Below are 17620 nucleotides of genomic sequence, written 5' to 3'. Positions count from 1 at the left end.
TGCTGATTACATAATTTTTGGAATTGCATATCACATGATTAAGGTAAACTATGTTAAATACATTCTTTCCTCTGCAACAAAATCTTTCCTTTGCTAACGAAATGCCTATTAGTAGTTAGAGCCTATAGCAGTTAGAATCTTTTTATTTAGCTGGCTGTAGTTGCTGCTTGCTATTATTGCTGTAGTTCAGGTGTTGAGGGTTTTCTATGAGGCAAATGTGTTACAAAAAGGTGTAGGTTATTTTCAGGATTTCTTCTAATTGAGGTACATTCTATTGTGTTAATTATTCGCAGTCAGATTGCGTTGCGTTTTTATACTGTGGGCAGTAAATGAATAGGGTAAGTCTGAGTTGTATTTGTCAGGAAAAATTCTGAAGGTCAGTGTTTGAAATGAAATGATATAAACAAGTAAAGAGACAGTAGGTCCAGTTCCACTCAGTTGCAGTCAGCAATTTCATCTCATGGTAAAGACAAAAAAGTTCCACTCAGCACTTTCAGAATTATGTTAAGAAGTTTCAGATACTACAGAATATCTACAGAACGAAGCAATGGCAGCGCTATGACTACTCATAGATCATACTTGCCTTGCTAAGAATCAAGCGAACTGGACTGTATCCATGTGCTAATTGTGTAATTTCTGAGGACGAAGACATTGTTGTCAAGAAGTAGCATTAGCTAACTCGTGAAAAACCACAACAGTGCGAATCATTATCATCATTATCATTTTAATAGGAAGCCTGAAAACCAACGGCAATCTTCCAATGTTAAGATAATAACAAAACTTAAACAAAAAGTAGTAGGCTTGGAAAGGCAGAAGAAGAAGGTAAAGAAATATTTACAGCCTTCTACAAAAGGAAAATTAAATTACAGATCGAATGTAGGTTTCTGCTTGATGATATACTCTTTATAATCCAGAGACATATTTACGAAAACAAATGCCAAATTACAAGTACGAGAGATTCGGTTGAATTTTTGCCACATGTTTGACGCACGTGTCGTGGTAATAGGTGTGAGATGTTCCGCTGTCTAAGGGTTTTGGGGCCGTCCACCTCTTCACAAAATGTAGCTTCGCTTCGAGACGCCCCAGCGTTGGACAGAAAGCCTGCAAATCAAAACAAAGGCGTGAATCAGTGGACAAGTCTAGGTAAGCCGCACTAGGTCTTCAAGCGAACCTGAAATATCCCGCGAGACTTTCTGCAGATGGTGTATTACTATATACGAGACATCGCGACACCTGAGTCTCCACAGAGATATGTTAGTTCATGAAGTACCTGCTGGTTTTTGTCTTCTAAACAGTTGTTTTCACCGACGCTTTGTAAGTTTACACTTTTGTCATCGTCATTCTTGTCGTCGCTGTTATTTTGGTCTGTAATCCGAAGGCTGGTTTGATATAGCTTTTGCTGAGAATAACCTTCTTCAGACCAACTACTGCAACCTGCGACCTCATGAACCAGCTACTGTACCATGCGTATACAATTTTTCTGCCTCCCCGCCCTAACCCACTCCCTCCGTTACCAAATTACCAAATGCTTGCCTCAGGATGCATCCTGTCAACATAGCCCTTCTTTTAGTCAAGTTGCGCTATAAATTCCTTTTCTCCCCTATTCTATTCAGTGCTCTTCATTAGTTATACTCTAACAATCTAATCCTCATATCTTCCTGCAGAATCACATTTCAAATGATTGCATGCGTTTCATGTTGAAATGTTTATTTTCCTTACCGTACAATGATTCACCCCTGACACTTATCCTCAGAAAATACTTCCTAACACTATCTCAACAAATTCATTTTTTTTACAGTCGATTTTCTTGCTTGTCAGTGTGCATATTACATTTTCTGTGTTCCGGATGTCGCCAATTAATTTAGTATCCAAACAAAACTTACCTACTACTATTAGTGCCTAATTTGCTAATCTAATGTCTTTAGCATTACCTCATTTAATCAACTACATTGTTACCCTTGTTTTCCTTTATTGATCAAGTTATAACCTGACAGTATCCATCCTGCATCAAATGTATTCAGAGCTGAGAATAGGAACAACCATCTGCTGTAATGTGATGACGACAGTGAAAGTGGGACTGGAACCCGAATTTCCCGCTTATAGCGACCGGCCGCCTTACGTTAGGCTATCTGAGCACGACTCACAGCCAGACCCAGACTTCCATATGTCATCATTCATCCACACTGCATCGTAATTCGCAGTGACACAGGCACTGCAATATCGTAAGTATCCTTTCTGTTCAGCTGACCTCCCAAGCACTTTGCCACATCTGACAAGATTACAATATAGTGGGTAAATCTCAAAGTTTTTATTTCTTTTGCCTGAGCTACAATTCCTCTTCCAAATTTCTCCTTGGTTTGCTTTACTACTTGCTCAATGTACTGATTAAATAACATAGGGATAGGTCACAGCCCTGTCGCATTTCCTTCTCAATTACTGCTTTCATTTCATGTCCAAGTTTTATAATTTCAGTCTGGTGTCAGTACAAGTTGCAGATATCGTTCCGGTACCTATATTTTATCCTTGACACCATCTCACTTTCAAAGAGATTATTGCACTCAATATTAGCAAAAGCTTCTCCTAAATCTGCAAATGCCATAACGGCTTGGCAAATGTAGGGAATCCTTAGCAATGTAATGCAAAACTTGTTATCATTGTATTAAAATCAAAATACCCTTTCAGTGTTGACAGTTCCACAGTGATGCTAACATCAGCAAGTCAGAACTCTTAGTTACAGTACTTCTGGAAATAGTTGTGATACTGCAAAATGAAGATGTGGTGATTTAAACCAATGATTAAGTGGAATATCTGAAGGTTAACATGGTATTCCTACCACACAGTTTAAAAATTTTTGACACTTTAAACATTTTTTGATTACTTGCCTCATCTCAGTGTCAGTAGTTTACCACATTGACTTTTATAACATAAGTATGTATGTAATACATTTACTCTAAACAAGCTGACATTTATAGGTAACAATTTTTCCATGCAAGATAAAAAGTTGCCCAGGAAAATCTTTCACAGCTTGCATTCAACTTTAGCCTTGCTCCCTGACAATTGTTGAATATCGTTGGGTAAATGATAAAAAGACACCAGCAGTAGCATTATTCAGCGGTTTCTAAGCTGCAGTCATTCTTGGTTAACAATGGAGCTATTTTTTTGTTCTATATTATGGATGTGTTTTCTCCTTCTCATCTCTAATGGCTTGTTACAACAAACTTCAAGAGAGAAAATATGTTTGTGGCACCGTACTTAATACAGCCGATCCTTTTATAGTCCTCACATGATTATCGAAGGTCATTATAACATTCTGTTGTGGCACGCTTTTATGTAACGAAGAATTCCTTCATTAAGCGTTAACTGATTGAGCCGGATGAAAGTATATGACGTATGATAACTTACTGACTTGTCTCACTCCAAGGCTGCAGTGGAACAAATTACGAAATTATCTAAACTCAAATACGATAACTAAAATGTTTGTGCGCTACATTTAAATTTTTATCAGTATGTACGAAAGTTCTGCAGGCACTACCTTCCTAACTATACCTGTATTTTAAAGGTATCATTAGTGTTGTACTATTGGATGGGGAGAAGTGAATATGGTCAGCTTTCTCCAAATTAAGAAAGGTCATTGCAAAAAACTCGGCCAATAACCCTTCTAAATGCATGATATGCATGATTTAAAACATCCTCAGCTGTCGTATGCCTATTGAAAATTATTATAACACTTTTGTGATCTGCAAAACGAGCTAATTCTAAGAGTATAAAATGTAATAGGTTCCTTGAAAATCCCTTTTTGCAAGCTGAAAATTAATTGTTTATTTATTTTGTGCATCCAGCGTGTTGCCCCTATCCAGTAACGCTCCTGCATAGGGTGACCTGCAATACTACGCAATATTTTGGTTTTACACATAGATTTTTAAACAGTGCATGGAAATATTTTATAGTACAATGAGAGGAACCTAAAATAAAAGTCCAATCATAGTATGAAAACCATGGAGTTTTATCCCATGAGAAAAACATACTGTGCCTCTGTTTTCCGTCTGTCTGTGTGCGTGTGTGCGTGTGTCTACATAACACGTTAATGGGATTTGTCATCAACTATAGAGATGCTAGTCTTCTACGTAATCAGGGTAAACAATCATTCATTTGTCATGTAACAGTAGTTTCTTTTCTGCCTTCAGTTTGTATCGAAAACAATTATATAAAGAAAACTAAACCAGAAAAATAACAACCATTAAATCGCCAAGTCAATATGACAAATGACTCGCTGTTTACACGAATAGCTTGCACAGTGGACACAAATCCCAGTAGATGATCATAAAACCCATTCCTCAACTGTGGTAAAAGAAAATACTCACCTGTATGTAGAGAACCACACACACACACACACACACACACATATATATATATATATATATATATATATATATATATATATATATATATATATATATATATATAAAGTAGGTGAAAAAATTACAGTTGGCAACACTTCAAAACAAAAAAAAAAAAAAAAGACGCTCTTAACAAATGGATCAAATGGCTCTGAGTGCTATGGGACTTGACATCTGATGACATCTGTCATCCACACACATCCATGCCTGAGGCAGGATTCGAACCTGCCGTCGTAGCGGTCACGCAGTTCCAGACTGAAGCGCCTAGAACAGCTCGGTCACAGCGGCTGGTCGCTCTTAACACCCAGTATGTGCAATTGGAAAGCTAGCTTACCAAAGTTATAGAGCCTGCACGAAAAAGACGAGGTTTTCAGCCGGTTTTCGACAGCGAACACTGCATGGTTTTCAAATAATTAATTACATGTTTTACTGTAAGTTCCTTTTTAAATTCTGTCATAAAATATTTTGGTAAACTGGTTTAAATCTAAAAATTCAGGTGTAAAAATGAAAAATCATGTAATATTGCAGGACACCCACTCAAGATGCCTTGTTAAAAACTCGAAACGCGTCTTGGTGCACAAGTAAACTAAAAAAATTCCGAGCAACTTACAACTATTTCAGTTTACAGATAACAGCCATGAAAAATGGCAAGTACAAGAAACTCGCACGAAATCTGTTTTATCTACATGGAACGTCCCACAAGTAATGTGATCAAATTCAGAAAAAAACATTTGTTGAATATATTTGTACAATTTTAAGTATTAACTAAATTTTTTCTTGCATCGATGAACTTCTGAATGCGTTTTATGCCGGTCTGGAAGGGATCCTGGAAGCCCTTCTCGGGTATGTAATTTAGACCTGATGCAACATGAGTCTGGATGTTTTCAGTCGCGTCTCAGCGTTTCCCTTTCAGACGTCCTTGTAAGCGAGAAAATAAGGACCATATCATTTCCTTCGTCGGTCAACAGTTTTGGAACCAGTTTTGTACACATATTTTCCATAATAAAACCTTCGTTTGCAATGTGATAAACGGTTATTTCCTCGTATTTAGTGTTTCTGATATCACTTTGAGGCTCAAACGTTGGTCAGAATTCAAAAAATCACGCATACGCATCGCCTTTTCTTCATGTCGTGAGACTGACGGACGCACACTCAAAGACCTGCTGATGAACACAAATGATTCGGTGATGAACTTACCAGGTATCACCACATTATGAAAAAAATGATCACACTATGTTGGATCATTATATGATAAACAATAGGGCACCCAATATAGAGTACTGTGGAATTACAATAATGGTTCACCCTCTCCTTTCTCTTCTCCGTTCCTGATCTTAGAAAAGTGTCTCCTGTATACAGGGTATGAATTATTAGCACTGTCCTGCCGACGGTACGTTTGCGAGATTCCAAAACGCTGATATGAGGTAGTTTATACTAAGAAAGTAGATTTCTAAAAGTGTGTGCCCGATGATAAATGCTATACTTGGGGCCAGAGTCAGAGTTTGTTTACTGTGCTCACCTTATGAGGGACATAGTGACAGCGTACACACGAAGCTCTTTCCGTCTGCGCTGCACAGGCACATGTCGCAGCCCTGTTTGAACGTAGACCCTGGGTCACACTTCGAGGCTGCAACACATCAAACAGCTGTCATTAGTAGTAGTCGCTTTTTAGCTAAGCAGCCTATCTGTGAATGATTCTCAAACATGCCTTGTTGTGGGTTAAATGAAGGCTAGAGTTTCTGGGTAAATTTAGTGGAAAGGAACCTCACATAAAAATAAAGGAAACCATTAGCTATCATTACAATTTTGCTACGATAAGATTAGCATCAGAAATCAGTCTCATACACACAACTCATCCATAATGATTGGAAATCATTCATCATGAAGGTTAAGTGAGGGTAAAACACGAGTCTGCCTGAAAAATGACAAAGTACGTCAAGTACCTTTCACTGGAAAATATTGATAGAAGAAGTACAGCAGATCAACACAAGAGCAATGCGCATTGTCACAGGTTAGTATAGTGAGCAATTCCAGTGGCATATGATACAAGAGAGTGTTGTGCAAAACAGTGTGGATTACTGACAAAATTCAGATAGTGATCATTCCTAGAAGAGTTATCCGATATGTGGTCTTCTGTGCTCTCGGAGTCTTTCACGGTGGCATGCTTTAGGAAACGTTTCTTGATCTGATCCGTTATAAATAGCTTAAGAAAGCCTGAGAATGTGAAAACAATAGGTTTTTTCACAAACAACTTTTCTGCTACCAGTCACGATTTTTTTATTTCCACTTTACATTTTTTTCTATGTACCATGCCATTGTTTCGTAATTATCGTTACTTATATACAGTTAACGGTGAAATCTGGAAGACTTCGTACTATAGTTTCCTTATGGTCCTTTTGTGTAAAGTCTCATCTATAAACAGGCAGCATACAGGACAGTGCTACATAGAACAACTTAAATACCTTTGAACCAAGAAAATATGCAACTGGAAACAAACATAGTGAAGCAAATAGGATTTTCCAATGATTATACTGCTTCCACGCTTGGCAAATTCCTAGACAAAATGAATAAACACCCAGGCAAAAACCACAACACAAAAGAAAAACACAAAAATCGTGTATCTAGCACCCCATACATTGGCAATATATGACAGAAGGTAACAAATATCTTCTAAAACTACACAGTAAAAATAGGATTTACTACATGTAATAAAATACAATAAACCTCACTGCATAACATAAAGTGTAATCATGACGCATAATAAGAGTCTGGAATGCACTAAGTAGCGTGCCAGGAATTCTCCGTATTCTACCTAGGACAAACAGGCCGACATTTCAACACAAATTATGCAGAGCACATTAAAGCCTACAGACAAAACAGACCCACAACATCAGCAATAGCCACACGCATCCACAATACTGGACACCCATTTCGAAACGTAGAGCAAAATTTCAAAGTACACTAGCGAGTAAATAAAGGACATATAATGGATGTATTAGAAGAACTGCAAACATATTCAAATTACAGAAAATACGTTGATAAAGCATTAAGCGAAAAACTTGAAAGACACTCAGTGTATTTCTTCAGTTGCTAGAAATAAGCACCATTGCAAATAGATATAAGCAAACTATGATAAATATCCTGAGTATAAAAGAGTATCATATTCTGTGGGAACCCTACAACTTTGTCTCTGTTGGCTACATCTAAAAACATCTTTGGAACCGTTTGTTTCTGTAAGTTTGTTGTTCTCGATATACACTGACGTGACAAAAGTCATGGGATAGCGATATGCAACATACAGATGGCGTTATTTTCTCGCACACAAGGCATATAAGGCCAATGAGATGCTGGAATCGTAATTTGTACTCTGCTGATTCATGCCAAAACATTTCCGACTTGATTATGCCCGTACGACGGGGATGAACAAACTTTGAACCTGGAATGGTGGTTGGAGCGAGATGCATGGGATATTTCATTTCGGAAACCGTTAGGGAAGTCAATATTTCGAAATCTACAGTGTCAGAGAGTGCCGTGAATACCAGACATCAGGCATTACCTCTCTCCACGGACAACGCAGTGGCAGACAGCCTTCACTTCAAGACCGAGAGCAGCGGCTTTTGCATAGAGTTGTCAGTACTAACAGACAAGCAACTCCGCGAGAAATAACTTCAGAAGCCGATGTAGGAGGTACGACGAACGTATCTGCTACGACACAGAGTGGCGAAATTTGGAGTTAATGGGCTACGCAGCAGACGACCGATGCGAATGCCTTTGCTAACAATACGACTTCACCTGCAGAGGCTGTGTTTGGCTCATGACCGTCTCCGCTGGACCCTAGGTGACCGGAAAACCGAGGCCTGGTCAGATGAGCCCCAGTTTCAGCTGGTAAGAGCTGATGGTAGGGTTCGAGTGAGGCACACACACCACGACGCCATGGACCTGAATTGTAAACAAGGCACTGTGCAAGCTGGTGGTGGCTCCATAATACACTCCTGGAATTGGAAAAAAGAACACATTGACACCGGTGTGTCAGACCCACCATACTTGCTCCGGACACTGCGAGAGGGCTGTACAAGCAATGATCACACGCACGGCACAGCGGACACACCAGGAACCGCGGTGTTGGCCGTCGAATGGCGCTAGCTGCACAGCATTTGTGCACCGCCGCCGTCAGTGTCAGCCAGTTTGCCGTGGCATACGGAGCTCCATCGCAGTCTTTAACACTGGTAGCATGCCGCGACAGCGTGGACGTGAACCGTATGTGCAGTTGACGGACTTTGAGCGAGGGCATATAGTGGGCATGCGGGAGGCCGGGTGGACGTACCGCCGAATTGCTCCACACGTGGGGCGTGAGGTCTCCACAGTACATCGATGTTGTCGCCAGTGGTCGGCGGAAGGTGCACGTGCCCGTCGACCTGGGACCGGACCGCAGCGACGCACGGATGCACGCCAAGACCGTAGGATCCTACGCAGTGCCGTAGGGGACCGCACCGCCACTTCCCAGCAAATTAGGGACACTGTTGCTCCTGGGGTATCGGCGAGGACCATTCGCAACCGTCTCCATGAAGCTGGGCTACGGTCCCGCACACCGTTAGGCCGTCTTCCGCTCACGCCCCAACATCGTGCAGCCCGCCTCCAGTGGTGTCGCGACAGGCGTGAATGGAGGGACGAATGGAGACGTGTCGTCTTCAGCGATGAGAGTCGCTTCTGCCTTGGTGCCAATGATGGTCGTATGCGTGTTTGGCGCCGTGCAGGTGAGCGCCACAATCAGGACTGCATATGACCGAGGCACACAGGGCCAACACCCGGCATCATGGTGTGGGGAGCGATCTCCTACACTGGCCGTACACCACTGGTGATCGTCGAGGGGACACTGAGTAGTGCACGGTACATCCAAACCGTCATCGAACCCATCGTTCTACCATTCCTAGACCGGCAAGGGAACTTGCTGTTCCAACAGGACAATGCACGTCCGCATGTATCCCGTGCCACCCAACGTGCTCTAGAAGGTGTAAGTCAACTACCATGGCCAGCAAGATCTCCGGATCTGTCCCCCTTGAGCATGTTTGGGACTGGATGAAGCGTCGTCTCACGCGGTCTGCACGTCCAGCACGAACGCTGGTCCAACTGAGGCGCCAGGTGGAAATGGCATGGCAAGCCGTTCCACAGGACTACATCCAGCATCTCTACGATCGTCTCCATGGGAGAATAGCAGCCTGCATTGCTGCGAAAGGTGGATATACACTGTACTAGTGCCGACATTGTGCATGCTCTGTTGCCTGTGTCTATGTGCCTGTGGTTCCGTCAGTGTGATCATGTGATGTATCTGACCCCAGGAATGTGTCAATAAAGTTTCCCCTTCCTGGGACAATGAATTCATGGTGTTCTTATTTCAATTTCCATTAGTGTACGTTTTGTACTTAATTTTAAGTAGGTCCCAGTCATTTGCAATAAATGTTACCGATTATATTTATCTTCACTCTACCCTCCCGTGAAACATACTTTTCCATTCACAATCATGTTTTACAGAAGAATTTGCTTGGACAATAACTTGATATAAACACTGTGACAATCGATATAAATCATCGCAGTTTTTCTACCGGCGACGTATTTTGCCGTTATTCGAACATTGTGACTTTCGACAAGAATCATAGGAGAGGAAAGTAATTGATTTTAGGCTCTGTTGGGTCTTAATCCAAGTGTGGTGTACAGATCGGATTTTGAACGATTTGCATTCTACAGACACATGGTGATGACCGTCAGAGGGACTAGTGCTACTGAGATCGAACTTGTGGCACTTTTTAATAGTGGAACCAACTGTTCGTGACAATGATCAACTGGAATGTAAAACGGCAGTTGTTTTTATTACGTCTTTTCAGGGTGTGTTGATCTTAAATCGTGTGGCTTTTTTGTTGGTTTGTTATCAAGCCTTGTATGTGTAGTATGCATTTTTGATCCCTCTAATGCACTGCTTTCCTTGCAGTGACTATGGTTGTAAAAACCGAAACTGCTAAAGCTGATGCATGCATAAAAAAGTGGTATTCCATGTGTCACAAGTGTTGATTTTGCTGATTTCGGATTTCGCTATTACTACACATGTGATATCGGGTGGTGCTATTCCGACCAGAACTGGATCTTCTCGACTGGAGTTGATGTCAGCCATCCTCTCGCCACGATGGAAGTTTAGTGAATGGCGATGTAAATCTGTTTTGAGTTGCATGCAGGCCTTGTGCCATACAAGAGAAGACTGTTCCCCTGCCATGTTTCATAAGCCTAGATCCTACGTCTAAAGTCTACGAGGTCATGCTCATCAACTTGTGCCTTAGAGTTTTCTTAAGATACTGTTTCATCCTGCTACTTTCATTATGACAATGTCACATCGCTCTTTGTACGTTATACTCCTACCAAGAGGAAGGAGGGAGTTACTCTACCGTACGTGCCCGTGACCAGATTATAAATGTTATAAATGAAATCGCTCGATCTGCTGGTGTATCGACGCTGACTGGATTTGTGAGCATAAAAAGATCGTAACTGGAAGGGAAATGGGAGGAGTGTGACGCAGCGTCAGTAACGATCTCTTTCAAACTCGAAATAAATTGCTGCTGTCATTGCACGAGTCAATGGAAATCTGTCTCAAGCAGTTTCCAAGCAAATACTGCGAATGGAAATGAATGCGATGGACATTTGGCGTCTTATGCCACTGTAAGATAAAGCTACTTGCATTCATTGTGCCAAACAGCTCCGGACAGGAGCTGACTGGACACTTGTTCGTGGTCCTCTCAATAGCAGTTTCGCCTATTTCCAGACGACGCCAAATATAGAGTGTCTGACGGTCTCCAAGACGGTGTTGAACCGTAGGATGTGGAAAGTGTGGTTTAGTCCGGAAGCACTTCTGTGATGTTTTGGGGGTGTTGCTGGCAGTGTGGCTGAGACTCACACTTTCTGAATACTGTGATCCTGAACCAGGATGTTTATTTGGTATTCACAGTGACCTAGTATTGCCCATTCTTCCCGATAAGCACGCTGTGGACACTCCTGTCATCCAAGATGGGTTTCGGAAAAGACGGTCATATGAAACCCAGCTCGCGCTATTCGTCCACGAGACTCAGAGGGCCATAGACACGGGTTCACAGGTAGATGCCGTGTTTCTTGACTTCCGCAAGGAGTTCGATACAGTTCCCCACAGTCGTTTAATGAACAAAGTAAGAGCATATGGACTATCAGACCAATTGTGTGATTGGATTGAGGAGTTCCTAGATAACAGGACGCAGCATGTCATTCTCAATGGAGAGAAGTCCTCCGAAGTAAGAGTGATTTCAGGTGTGCCGCAGGGGAGTGTCATAGGACCGTTGCTATTCACAATATACATAAATGACCTGGTGGATGACATCGGAAGTTCACTGAGGCTTTTTGCAGATGATGCTGTGGCGTATCGAGAGGTTGTAACAATGGAAAATTGTACTGAATGCAGGAGGATCTGCAACGAATTGACGCATGGTGCAGGGAATGGCAATTGAATCTCAATGCAGACAAGTGTAATGTGCTGCGAATATACAGAAAGATAGATCCTTTATCATTTAGCTACAAAATAGCAGGTCAGCAACTGGAAGCAGTTAATACCATAAATTATCTGGGAGTACGCATTAGCAGTGATTTAAAATGGAATGATCATATAATGTTGAGCGTCGGTAAAGCAGATGCCAGACTGAGATTCATTGGAAGAATCCTAAGGAAATGCAATCCGAAAACAATGGAAGTAGGTTACAGTACGCTTGTTCGCCCACTGCTTGAATACTGCTCAGCAGTGTGGGATCCGTACCAGATAGGGTTGATAGAAGATATAGAGAAGATCCAACGGAGAGCAGCGCGCTTCGTTACAGGATCATTCAGTAATCGCGAAAGCGTTACGGAGATGATAGATAAACTCCAGTGGAAGACTCTGCAGGAGAGACGCTCAGTAGCTCGGTACGGGCTTTTGTCAAAGTTTCGAGAACATACCTTCACCGAAGAGTCGAGCAGTATATTGCTCCCTCCTACGTATATCTCGCCCACACAGAGGCATACCGACAATCCTTTCCACGAACAATACGAGACTGGAATAGAAGGGAGAACCGATAGAGGTACTCAAGGTACCCTCCGCCACACACCGTCAGGTGACTTGCGGAGTATGAATGTAGATGTAGATGAACTGCTGCGTTCATAGGGCTGCGAGCAATAGTCAGCGGTTTGACGAACACTCAGAATCGCTGTCGAACCTTAGTGGCTCTCTAAACCAACCGATCTTTGTCCTCTACAAAAATCAGACAGTTTGGATCAATTGGTGAAATGCAGCAATCAACATATCCTTAGTTTTGTGGTCTCTAGCAACTAATCATCATTGTACGGTTAATTGGCTGATATGACTAAGTCTAGTTGTAACCACACTTCGAGATTTCATAAGTGCTCAACATGGGAGTTATCTCCTCTAGGAGGTAGTAGAACTCTAGAAGTCTTTGCCGTGCAACATTTCATAACTGAAACGTATACAAAAAAAGTCTTCTTTATACGCACATGTTAACAAAGAAGGTGGTGTAGCAGGAAATACGGTGAAGAACAGACCACTGACCTTTGACGAACGGAAGCTGACAGTTCTCTAAGAGGGTACACGCGAGTGTCCTGCCGTCAGGTCCGCAGATACACTTGTTGCAGTCTTGCGGGAAGGCCGCGCCAGGTTTGCACCTCATTTCATCTCCTGTAAAAGTAACATTAAGCACAAGGTTACGGCCAGTACTGACCGATTTTATTCTGCACAAAGATTACGCTAAATTTTGAAAACGAAATGTTCTATATTTACATTAGACGTAAGTAGCCGGCAGCCCAACATGTGTCATGGATGGTATATAGTGTAACTATGACCTCCTCTCCCCTGTTGTCATTTTCCTCGTGGATCGTGGGAATGATGCAAGACGAGTCCTACAAAGCCTTACATACCTGGCGTTTTCCCTAATATCAGCAGAGAAGCAGTAGTAACAACATTGACATTACTGTGACAATAATTAATAAATGCAAAATATTCTCCAAGAACGCTAGGAGAGTATTTGTGTTTAACAGAAATTATAGGCCCTCATTATTTGTGACACACATCACATTACTCGTGTTTGCAGAGCATCGCTAAAGCATCACATTGAACGACATAGCAGTTCTGACATGTGCCTGGTAAATGTGTTTTAAATTCAGATTGTCTTGTTTGAAGGCTATAATCAGGTTTGCATGATCTATAATCAACTGTTTCTGGATTCTGGAATATGTTTGGCTTATATAAAATACATCAGCACCCATATGACCATCGAAACAGAAATATTTTTGAATTTGGTCTTGGTTTTTCACAGCTAAATCGTCAAATATGACCATCGAAACAGATGTATTTTCGAATTTGGTCTTCGTTTTTCACAGCAACATCGTCAAATATGAAGACAGTGTTTGGCTTTGCTTTTTCATGTGGAAGGATATCACCGCTTTCACTGAATGTCGTGTATGTAACACCATCTACACAGTGCAATATCTCCTGTAATAGCTGATACTTGGTGGAAACAGTGTTTTTGCTAATAAACAAACATGTTCAAATCGGACTCCATCTACACGTGTTAGCAGCGTTATGAGGACATTAGTCTTGCCACAAATGGATGGACCTACAATAATTGCTCGTATATTATCAGGAAGCAGACATTTTTTTCCTTTGTTGTGATTTGAACACCTTTACAAAAGATGGGCTGTCAGCAGCATCCTACGCCGCTCTTCAGCCACAAGTTAACTATGAAAAAATATAAAGAAGACACAGAAAAGACTGAACAAATTGGGGGGCAAAAGACAGTAGACACAGAATACAAAAAACCCGAAGCCTTTCACACTCGACGAAAAACTCACTAAAAACTGTCGGCACGGCGCACAAACACTGACGACTTTGATGGCACAGGTGAACGTAGGAGCGTGACGGCGAATACGAAACACAAACACAATGGCACACACACGAGAAACTGATGGCGATGATCTCTGGGGTGGGAATGTCCACGTAGCGTGTGCGAGTCCGAGGACCTGCCAAGAGTGGAAGAAGGGGGAAGGGGAGGGAGAGGGGAGAGCAAAGATGCCAATGTCAGAGGAGATGGTAGGAGGAATGGAGGTATGGGGGTAGGGGAAGCCCAGGGGAGGAGTGGTGAGAAAGGGAGGAGGGAGGGAAGGGGGAGAGAAAGGAGAGAGGTTGCCCATAGGAACAAACACAGGAAGAGGGAGGGAGGATCAAAATTGGTAGGAGGGGTAAATGGAGGGGAGGAGGGCATCATTAGGGAGGGGGAGCTGGCAGAAGCCACCTTGGGAGAGGGTGTGGAGAGTGGAGAGATGGAGAGCAGGCGGGACGTGGAAATACAGGCGTGGCAGCGGATGGGGGCGGGAGAGGATGGGAGAGACCAGTGGGTGAGGAGGATCGAGTTTATGGGAGGTGTAGAGGATCCGTATTAGTTCGAGGAAAAGGAGGAGGTGGGGGAACGGAATAAGGTCATACAGGATCCGTGTGGGGGAGGGGAGACGGATGCGATAGGCGAGGCGAAGAGCATGGCGTTCTAGGATCTGAAGGGATTTGTAAAAGGTAGGGGGAGTGGAGATCCAGGCTCAGGAAGCAGAATTCCGTTTAGGTCTTCACGTCTTCTTTTGCATCTTCACAGGACGAGTAACCGACAACAAAGTCATTGTGATGAGGAAGTTTCACCCATCCTGCCATGATACTAACTAAGTCGGGTACTGAAATGTAATTGACATATATACAGGGTGGTCCACAGATCGTGACCGGGCCAAATATCTCATGAAATAAGTGTAAAAAAAACTAAAAAGAACGAAACCTGTTTAGCTTGAAGGGGGAAACCAGATGGGGCTATGGTTGGCCCACAAGATGGTGCTGCCATGGTTCAAACGGATATCAACTGCGTTTTTTTTATAGTAACCCCCATTTTTATGAAATATTCGTGTAGTACGTAAAGAAATATCAATGTTTAAGCTGGACCACTTTTCTCGCTTTGTGATAGATGGTGCTGTAATAGTCACAAACATATGGCTCACAATTTTAGACGAACACTCAGTAACAGGTAGGTTTTTTACATTAAAATACAGAACGTAGGTAAGGTTGAACATTTTATTTCGGTTGTTCCAATGTGATACATGTACCTTTGTGAACTTATCATTTCTGAGAACACATGCTGTTACAGCGTGATTCCCTGTAAACACAATATTAATGCAATAAATGCTCAAAATGATGTCCGTCAACCTCAATGCATTTGGCAATACGTGTAACGACATTCCTCTCAACAGCGAGTAGTTCGCCTTCCGTAATGTTCGCACATGCGTTGACAATGCGCTGACGCATGTTGTCAGGCGTTGTCGCTGGATCACGATAGCAAATATCCTTCAACTTTCCACACAGAAAGGAATCCGGGGACGTCAGATCCGGTGAACGTGCGGGCCATGGTATGGCGCTTCGACAACCAATCCACCTGTCATGAAATACGCTATTCAATACCACTTCAACCGTACGCGAGCTATGTGCCGGACATCTATCATGTTGGAAGTACATCGCCATTCTGTCACGCAGTGAAACATCTTGTAGTAACATAGGTAGAACAGTACGTAAAAAATCAGCATACATTGCACCATTTTGATTGCCGTTGATAAAATGGGGGCCAATTATCCTTCCTCCCATAATGCCGCACCATACATTAACTCACCAACGTAGCTGATGTTCCACTTGTCGCAGCCATCATGGATTTTCCGTTGCCCAGTGGTGCATATTACGCCGGTTTACGTTACCGCTTTTGGTGAATGACACTTCGTCGTAAAATAGAACGCGTGCAAAAAAATCTGTCATCGTCCCGTAATTTCTCTTGTGCCCAGTGGCAGAACTGTACACGACGTTCAAAGTCGTAGCCATGTAATTCCTGGTGCATAGAAATATGGTACGGGTGCAATCGATGTTGATGTAGCATTCTCAACACCGACGTTTTTGAGATTCCCGATGCTCGCGCAATTTGTCTGCTACTGATATGCGGATTAGCCACGACAGCAGCTAAAACACCTACTTGGGCATCATCATTTGTTGCAGGTCATGGTTGACGTTTCACATGCGGCTGAACACTTTCTGTTTCCTTGAATAACGTAACTATCCGGCGAACGGTCCGGACACTTGGATGATGTCCAAGATACCGAGCAGCATACAGAGCACACGCCCGTTGGGCATTTTGATCACAATAGCCATACACCAACACTATATTGATTTTTTCCGCAATTGGTGAACGGTCCATTTTAACACGGGTAATGTATCACGAAGCAAATACCGTCCGCACTGGCGGAATGATACGTGATACCACGTACTTATACGTTTGTGACTATTACAACGCCATCTATCAAATGCGAAAAAAGTGGTCCAACTAAAAGATTCATATTTCTTTACGTACTACAGGAACATGTAGTAAAAAATGGAGGCTCCTATTTTTAAAAAAGCAGTTTATATGCGTTTGACCTATGGCAGCGCCATCTAGCGGGCCAACCATAGCGCCATCTGGTTTCCCCCTTCAAGCTAGACGAGTATCGTCCCTTGAATTTTTTTTCGTTTGTTGCTTACTTCGTGAGATATTTGGCCCAGTCACTATCAGTGGTCCACCCTGTATTTTATGTACAGCCCGCTGGAGAATTATTGTCTCAATAGTGCACTCTTTTTTTCCAGTCTCCAAGCTTATTTAATCACTGTTCATATCGTTGTCATAGAGTAATGGCGTCAACGGAAAGGACATGCCACATAAATGAGTAATACTTTGACTATAGCGGGAGAGGTGTCAAATAAAACACGAACACGGTTTGAAATTATAGATACATATATTATTTATATTTTTAAATATTATATATATAGGATTATAGGACGTAGTATTTCTAGAAAATCGTTAGACTCTTTCTTTATCTTCTTCTTTGCACTTGTACAGTATTTCACAAACAAAGCTTTTTGACATGAAATAATTCCGCTCATATCTCCCTCAAGCCAATGGATGCCTCACAGTACTCAGGTTTTTCAGTCACACATTTTATATGTCTCTCTTCAGATTCAGCGTTCATGTGCAAGCAAAGGTACTGCTTCAAATCATCGACATGTACTCCATGGGCACGTAAGAAGTTTACAACATCATGGTATGCAGAGTCTTGGCTCGGCAACC

The 17620-nt window shown here is 42.2% G+C and overlaps 1 protein-coding gene across 1 annotated transcript in view; it reads right to left on the bottom strand.

Moving 5' to 3' along the window:
* Positions 1-5917: 5917 nt before the first annotated feature.
* LOC126101193 (U-reduvitoxin-Pr21-like) overlaps positions 5918-17620 on the bottom strand; it is a 173696-nt gene continuing 161993 nt past the window's right edge. The window contains exon 8 of the mRNA XM_049911889.1: positions 5918-6024. Within this exon, the coding sequence (XP_049767846.1) occupies positions 5918-6024 (107 nt within the window). The remainder of the gene's footprint in view (positions 6025-17620) is intronic.

The sequence above is a fragment of the Schistocerca cancellata genome, chromosome 9 (assembly GCF_023864275.1).
Source record: "Schistocerca cancellata isolate TAMUIC-IGC-003103 chromosome 9, iqSchCanc2.1, whole genome shotgun sequence".
In the NCBI taxonomy this organism is placed as follows: domain Eukaryota; kingdom Metazoa; phylum Arthropoda; class Insecta; order Orthoptera; family Acrididae; genus Schistocerca; species Schistocerca cancellata.
The sequence above is the reverse complement of the archived record's forward strand: the minus strand, read 5'-3'. Positions and strand labels throughout refer to the sequence as shown.